Raw genomic sequence first — 8208 nt, 5'->3', positions numbered from 1 at the left:
ACGACATCTGGGATGCATCAGCGGGTCTCCTCTACTCTAGACTCAGCGTCGTTAACATCACTTCTTGGATCGAGAGAATGTTTATTCAGTATTCGTGAGCTTATTACGTCGACAATAAAGACTTCATTTACATTAGGTAAGCAGTATTATATGAATTTGTTTATATTTTTCGCTTTTAGTGGTGTTTTTTAAAAGAAAACTTTTATGAGAATGAACAATAGCGAGAAAATGAGTTCATCAAATCATGTGGAAGGTTATTTCGTTCATATGGTAATCTATGTGGCGGGAAACTGTTTAGTTTCAACTGTTTTGATAAATGATGATAGTAACAAAAGTATAGGAAGTGATTGTTGACAATATTCAGTACACTATATTGGATACATCCAGTACTATGGGAGGTGATTTGATTTTAACTGTGTAGACCATACACAGAGTGATATATATACAGTATATATATATATATATATGTGTGTGTGTGTGTGTGAGTGTGTGTCTGTATACTATATATATATATATATGTGTGTGTGTGTGTGAGTGTGTGTCTGTATACTATATATATATATATATATACATATGTCATACTACATATATATATATACATATATATAAATACATAAATATATATATATATATATATATGTATGTATATATAAATACATATATATATACACATGCATACATACATACATACATACAAACAAACATACATAATAATGAACAGAGATAATCTCATGATTATCTTCAACAATGTAATCTCATTCTCACAGATAAGAGCTCCGAGAACTTCAAAGAGAAGAATCAGGTGGACCTTATCACCACCCCCCCCCCCCACCCACACACCCCAAAATCGGACCATTGGTCCAAGATTCGTAGTCACGTTTGTGGACCACTGATCAAGAGATGACGAGCAGTAAATTCGACGACCTTCTAGTTCGTCTAGGAACCGCCAGGTGGAATTACTTCTACTTCATCGTTATCTGTTGGTGTAAGTAGCGAGCTAGTTTTGGGATGAAGATGCTACCCCCACCCTTTCCCTGTTACTATCTCCGCCAACTTTTACTTCATCGTTATTTGTTGGTGTAAGTAGCGAGTGAGTTTTGGGATGAAGGTGCTACGCCCCACCCTTTCCCTGTTACTATCTCCGCCAAATTTTACTTCATCGTTATCTGTTGGTGTAAGTAGCGAGCGAGTTTTGGGATGAAGGTGCTACGCCCCACCCTTTCCCTGTTACTATCTCCGCCAAATTTTACTTCATCGTTATCTGTTGGTGTAAGTAGCGAGCGAGTTTTGGGATGAAGGTGCTACGCCCCACCCTTTCCCTGTTACTATCGCCGCCAAATTTTACTTCATCGTTATCTGTTGGTGTAAGTAGCGAGCGAGTTTTGGGATGAAGGTGCTACGCCCCACCCTTTCCCTGTTACTATCGCCGCCAAATTTTACTTCATCGTTATCTGTTGGTGTAAGTAGCGAGCGAGTTTTGGGATGAAGGTGCTACGCCCCACCCTTTCCCTGTTACTATCTCCGCCAAATTTTACTTCATCGTTATCTGTTGGTGTAAGTAGCGAGCGAGTTTTGGGATGAAGGTGCTACGCCCCACCCTTTCCCTGTTACTATCTCCGCCAAATTTTACTTCATCGTTATCTGTTGGTGTAAGTAGCGAGCGAGTTTTGGGATGAAGGTGCTACGCCCCACCCTTCCCTGTTACTATCTCCGCCAAATTTTACTTCATCGTTATCTGTTGGTGAAGTAGCGAGCGAGTTTTGGGATGAAGGTGCTACCCCCCCACCCTTTCCCCTGTTACTATCTCCGCCAAATTTTACTTCATCGTTATCTGTTGGTGTAAGTAGCGAGCGAGTTTTGGGATGAAGGTGCTACGCCCCACCCTTTCCCTGTTACTATCTCCGCCAAATTTTACTTCATCGTTATCTGTTGGTGTAAGTAGCGAGCGAGTTTTGGGATGAAGGTGCTACGCCCCACCCTTTCCCTGTTACTATCTCCGCCAAATTTTACTTCATCGTTATCTGTTGGTGCAAGTAGCGAGCGAGTTTTGGGATGAAGGTGCTACGCCCCACCCTTTCCTGTTACTATCTCCGCCAAATTTTAACTTCAATCGTTATCTGTTGGTGTAAGTAGCGAGCGAGTTTTGGATGAAGGTGCTACGCCCCACCCTTTCCCTGTTACTATCTCCGCCAAATTTTACTTCATCGTTATCTGTTGGTGTAAGTAGCGAGCGAGTTTTGGGATGAAGGTGCTACGCCCCACCCTTTCCCTGTTACTATCTCCGCCAAATTTTACTTCATCGTTATCTGTTGGTGTAAGTAGCGAGCGAGTTTTGGGATGAAGGTGCTACCCCCCCACCCTTTCCCTGTTACTATCTCCGCCAAATTTTACTTCATCGTTATCTGTTGTGTAAGTACGAGCGAGTTTTGGGATGAAGGTGCTACCCCCCCCACCCTTCCCCTGTTACTATCTCCGCCAAATTTTACTTCATCGTTATCTGTTGGTGTAAGTAGCGAGCGGTTTTGGGATGAAGGTGCTACCCCCCCCACCCTTCCCCTGTTACTATCTCCGCCAACTTTTACTTCATCGTTATCTGTTGGTGTAAGTAGCGAGCGAGTTTTGGGATGAAGGTGCTACCCCCCCACCCTTCCCCTGTTACTATCTCCGCCAAATTTTACTTCATCGTTATTTGTTGGTGTAAGTAGCGAGCGAGTTTTGGGATGAAGGTGCTACCCCCCACCCTTTCCCTGTTACTATCTCCGCCAACTTTTACTTCATCGTTTATCTGCTGGTATAAGTAGCGAGCGAGTTTTGAGATGAAGGTGCTACCCCCACCCTTCCCCTGTTATTATCTCCGCCAACGAAGTTGGAAAGAGGTTGTGTTTTCGCCTATGTTTGTGTGTTTTGTTTGCGAATAGTTTCCTGGCCACAATTTTAATAGTAGAGTAATGAGTAAGTAGCAAGTTTTGGGATGAAGGTGCTACCCCCCACCCTTCCCCTGTTATTATCTCCGCCAAACGTAGTTGGAAGGAGGTTATGTTTTAAACCCCAATACCCCATGTTTGTGTGTTTGTTTGTGAACAGCTTCCTGGCCACAATTTTAATAGTAGAGTAATGAGTAAGTAGCAAGTTTTGGGATGAAGGTGCTACCCCCACCCTTCCCCTGTTATTATCTCCGCCAATGGGGTGGAAAGAGGTTAGGTTTTCGCCCATGTTTGTGTGTTTGTTTGTGAACCGTTTCCTGACCACAATTTTAATGGTAGAGTAATGAAACTTGCATTGATTAACTGTTACGTTAAGAAAGCTGGAAATGAATAAATTTTGGAAGGTCAAGGTCAAAGGTCAAGGTCACGGTCAAGCAAAATGTCCAATTTACGTAATCATCCATAATTTGTGAACAGATTCCTGGCCAAAAATCAAATCATTATTCTTTAATCTTGAGTGCTACAGCCTCTGTACCATGCTCTTCCATTTGTCATAAGTTACAGTTCCTCTTGCTTAAGGGTACACTTAAGCACTTTATTCTATCTGTCTCCTTATCTATTTTCCTCACTTGGCTATTATCCCTGATGGAGCCCTTGGCCTTATAGCATCCTGCTTACCCAATGAAGATTCTATCTTAGCTAGTATTAGTGACGATAATGATAATGAATGCAATGATAAAAATATCTAAAACATCTAAATGACGACTAATTAGGAACAGATAAGATAGCTGAATTCAAGCTGCCTGCTCATCATCGTTTATCAGTTTTAGCTGACGGTCATAAGTGTTAGAAAGATAATTTTACTCGCGAATCAAGTCTGAAACACTGTTAAATAAACATCCATTTTTTTTCAGTTTGTTTCCTGCATCCGGGTCAGGTCATCAGCATAGTCTTCGCAGCGCCATCTGTCAGCTTCACCTGCAAAGTCCCAGAAGAAGAAGAACATGATCTAGTACCAGATCAAGACTTGAGGTACGGACCTAGTGTTTTCATCTTTTATATATATATATATATATATGTATATATATATGTATGTATATATATATATATATATTATGTATGTATGTATATATATATATATATGTATATATATATATATATACATACATACATACATATATATATATATATATCATATATATATATATATATGTATATATATACATACATATATATATATATATATAATATATATATATATATAATATATATATATATATATATATGTATGTATGTATATATATACATATATATATATACATATATATACTATATATATATATATATATATAAGACAACTTCCTGACCTAATATTTGATTAACTAATCTAGAGTTCGTTTGATTTTCTTTATGTGTTACGTATTTATCATTATTATGTGTTTGTTTCAAATCATTATAGTGAAATAATCTAGATTTAATTTTTTTTTATTCCAGTAACTTTTTTTTGACTTCATATTTGATTATATTAATCTGAAGTTTATTCAATTTACTCTATATGTTACGTATTTATTATTATTATTTGTTTATTTCAAGTTATTATTGTAAAATAATCTAATTTCCTTTTTGGGGAGGGGGTTCCAGTAACTTTTCCTGACTTCATATTCTATTATGTTATTTTACAATACATTTCATTTACTCTAAGAATTACGTCATTTTCATTAGCATTTGTCTACGTCAAATAGTTACAGTAAAATAATTTAGATTTCATTTATTTTCTTTTTTTGGATTCCAGTAACTTTTCCTGGCATCATAATTGATTAAATTAATCTAAAGTTAATTTAATTTACTATATGAGTTACGTATCTATCATTAGCATTGTCTACGTCAAATGGTTATAGTAAAATTATCATTTCATTTTTTTTTTCAGTAACTTATCCTGACATATTTTTTTATATTACACTAAATACATTTCATTTACTCTATGAGTTACGTATTTATCATCATTATTTGTCTACGTCAAATTATTGTTGTAAAATAATCTAAATTTATTTATTTTTCTTATTTATTTATTTATTTATTTATTTATTTTTATTCCAGTAACTCTTCCTGGTTTCATATTTGATATTCTAAAATAATTTCAATTACTCTATGAGTGGCGTAATTTTATTATCATTTGTCTATGTCAAATGATTATAGTAAAATAATCTGGATTTTTTTTTTTTATTCCAGTGATTCTTCTTAACTTCATATTTGGTATTACTATTTTATAATACATTTCAATTACTCTGAGTTCATTAATTATTCATTATCATTAGGTTACGTTAAATGATTATAGTAAAAAAAAAAGTCTAGATTTATTTTTTTATTCCAGTGACGCGTGCACCTACCTCATAAATTCCACCTCGCCAGAAGGATTCGAACTTGAGACCAAACCATGTCTCGAATGGGTCTTCGAAAACTCGACTTACTCTCGAACTCTCACGTCCGAGGTTACTATCTTAATTTCACTCTCGTGTCCTCCTTCCAGGTTCATGCCACTCTCATCATCCTCATCATCTCCTACGCTTATTGACGCAAAGAGCCTCGGTTAGATTTCACCAGTCGTCTCTATCTTGAGGTTTTAAATCAATACTTCTGCATTCATCATCTCCTACTTCACGCTTCATAGTCCTCAGCCATGTAGGTCTGGGTCTTCCAACTCTTCTAGTGCCTTCTGGAGCCCAACTAAATGTTTGGTGAACTAATCTCTCTTGGGGAGTGCGAAGAGCATGCCCAAACCATCTCCATCTACCCATCACCATGATCTCATCCACTTATGGCACTCGAGTAATCTCTCTATAGTTCCATTTCTAAGCCTGTTCTGCCACCTACAGCGTACCAAATTCACGTGGCTCACTGTAGGCGGTGCTAGTCTCTTACATGTTCAAGCTACGTTGCTTTCTAGTCATCTCCTTTTGGTCTCCTTCCATTTAGCTGTCCAACTTCTTTCACTTTTCTTGGAATCCAAATTTTCTGATTTAGGAGTCTAGAAATTGGACTGAATCAGATCTATTTTATTATTATGATTGTTTTTTCTATGTTCGGAGTTATATGAAATTTTAATCATTAACATTCTCATAAAAGCTAATGCATTATCTATTATTATTATTATTATTATTATTATTATTATTATTATTATTATTATTATTATTATTATTTATATACTATGATCATCATCATTTCTTATTTAAATAATTAAAGCTGTTGTTATCATTTTCATTCATATAAACTGGTCTAGAATTAAAATTATCATTTATACCATTTAATAGAACCTAAATCATAATTATTATCCTCATATGAATTAATAAATCTTAATTCTAATTAAAAACCATTTATAATATAAACCATTATTCTTCACAGTTACTCTCTTTTCTAATGGACTCATTTATAATAAATTTATTTATAAGAAATTCCTTCATGATAAATTCATTTATGATAAATTCATTTATGATAAATTAATTTACAATAAACTCATTCATAATAAATTCATTGAAAATGAACTCATTTATAATAAATTCATTTATAAGAAATTCCTTCATGATAAATTCATTTATGATAAATTCATTTATGATAAATTAATTTACAATAAACTCATTCATAATAAATTCATTGAAAATGAACTCATTTATAATAAATTCATTTATAAGAAATTCCTTCATGATAAATTCATTTATGATAAATTCATTAACAATAAACTCATTCATAATAAATTCATTGAAAATGAACTCATTTATAATAAATTCATTTATAAGAAATTCCTTCATGATAAATTCATTTATGATAAATTCATTTAAAGTAAATTAATTTACAATAGACTCATTTATAATAAACTCATTTATAATAAATTCATTTATAATAAACTCATTTATAATAAATTCATTTATAATAAACTCATTTATATTTACCTCATTTTCAATAAATTCAATTTTAATAAACACATTTATAATAAACTAATTTATGATAAACTCAATTATAATCACAATCCATCTTCCCATTTCTTCCTACTTTTAAAATGTGACATTTCAATGTTTATTCCCTTTATGGAAGTTTATTTTAAAGTTTATTCATTTTATGGAAGTTTATTTTAAAGTTTATTCATTTTATGGAAGTTTATTTTAAAGTTTATTCATTTTATGGAAGTTTATTTTAAAGTTTATTCATTTTATGGAAGTTTATTTTAATGTTTATTCAAAAGTTTATTCCCTTTATGGAAGTTTATTTTAAAGTTTATTCATTTTATGGAAGTTTATTTTAAAGTTTATTCCCTTTATGGAAGTTTATTTTAAAGCTTATTCCCTTTATGGAAGGTCATTCTAAAGTTTATTCCCTTTATAGAAGTTTATTTTAAAGTTTATTCCCTTTATGGAAGTTTATTTTAAAGTTTATTCCCATTATGGAAGTTTATTTTTAAGTTTATTCCCTTTATGGAAGTTTATTTTAAAGTTTATTCCCTTTATGGAAGTTTATTTTAAAGTTTTTTCTTTTATGGAAGTTTATTTTAAAGTTTATTCCCTTTATTGAAGTTTATTTTAAAGTTTATTCCCTTTATGGAAGTTTATTTTAAAGTTTATTCCCATGTATGGAAGTTTATTTTTAAGTTTATTCTTTTATGGAAGTTTATTTTAAAGTTTATTCCCTTTATGGAAGTTTATTTTAAAGTTTATTCCCTTTATGGAAGTTTATTTTAAAGTTTATTCCCTTTATGGAAGTTTATTTTAAAGTTTATTCCCATTATGGAAGTTTATTTTTAAGTTTATTCCCTTTATGGAAGTTTATTTTAAAGTTTATTCCCTTTATGGAAGTTTATTTTAAAGTTTATTCTTTTATGGAAGTTTATTTTAAAGTTTATTCTTTTATGGAAGTTTATTTTAAAGTTTATTCTTTTATGGAAGTTTATTTTAAAGTTTATTCTTTTATGGAAGTTTATTTTAAAGTTCATTCTTTTATGGAAGTTTATTTTAAAGTTTATTCCCTTTATGGAAGTTTATTTTAAAGTTTATTCTTTAATGGAAGTTTATTTTAAAGTTTATTCCCTTTATGGAAGTTTATTTTAAAGTTTATTCCCTTTATGGAAGTTTATTTCAACTCTCTTCTTATCAACTTCCATCTCCATACTAACTTCCCTCTCTGTTCCATCAGCTGTACTTTCCATCCACGTTTCTTTCCAGTACCGACTAGTCTGTGGACGAAAATTCCTGAGGACAGCCTATCACAGTCTCTTCATGCTTGGGAACTTGTTCGGGCC

The 8208-nt window shown here is 32.7% G+C and overlaps 1 protein-coding gene across 1 annotated transcript in view; it reads left to right on the top strand.

Annotated features, from left to right (window-relative positions):
* LOC137632843 (organic cation transporter-like protein) overlaps positions 1–8208 on the top strand; it is an 8841-nt gene continuing 633 nt past the window's right edge. The window contains exons 1-5 of the mRNA XM_068364943.1: positions 1–136; positions 768–985; positions 3839–3956; positions 5296–5413; positions 8132–8205. Coding sequence (XP_068221044.1) covers positions 901–985; positions 3839–3956; positions 5296–5413; positions 8132–8205 — 395 coding nt within the window. The 5' untranslated portion in view covers positions 1–136; positions 768–900. The remainder of the gene's footprint in view (positions 137–767; positions 986–3838; positions 3957–5295; positions 5414–8131; positions 8206–8208) is intronic.

Source organism: Palaemon carinicauda, chromosome 3, assembly GCF_036898095.1.
Source record: "Palaemon carinicauda isolate YSFRI2023 chromosome 3, ASM3689809v2, whole genome shotgun sequence".
Classification (NCBI taxonomy): domain Eukaryota; kingdom Metazoa; phylum Arthropoda; class Malacostraca; order Decapoda; family Palaemonidae; genus Palaemon; species Palaemon carinicauda.
This window is presented reverse-complemented; position numbering and strand designations above follow the sequence as displayed.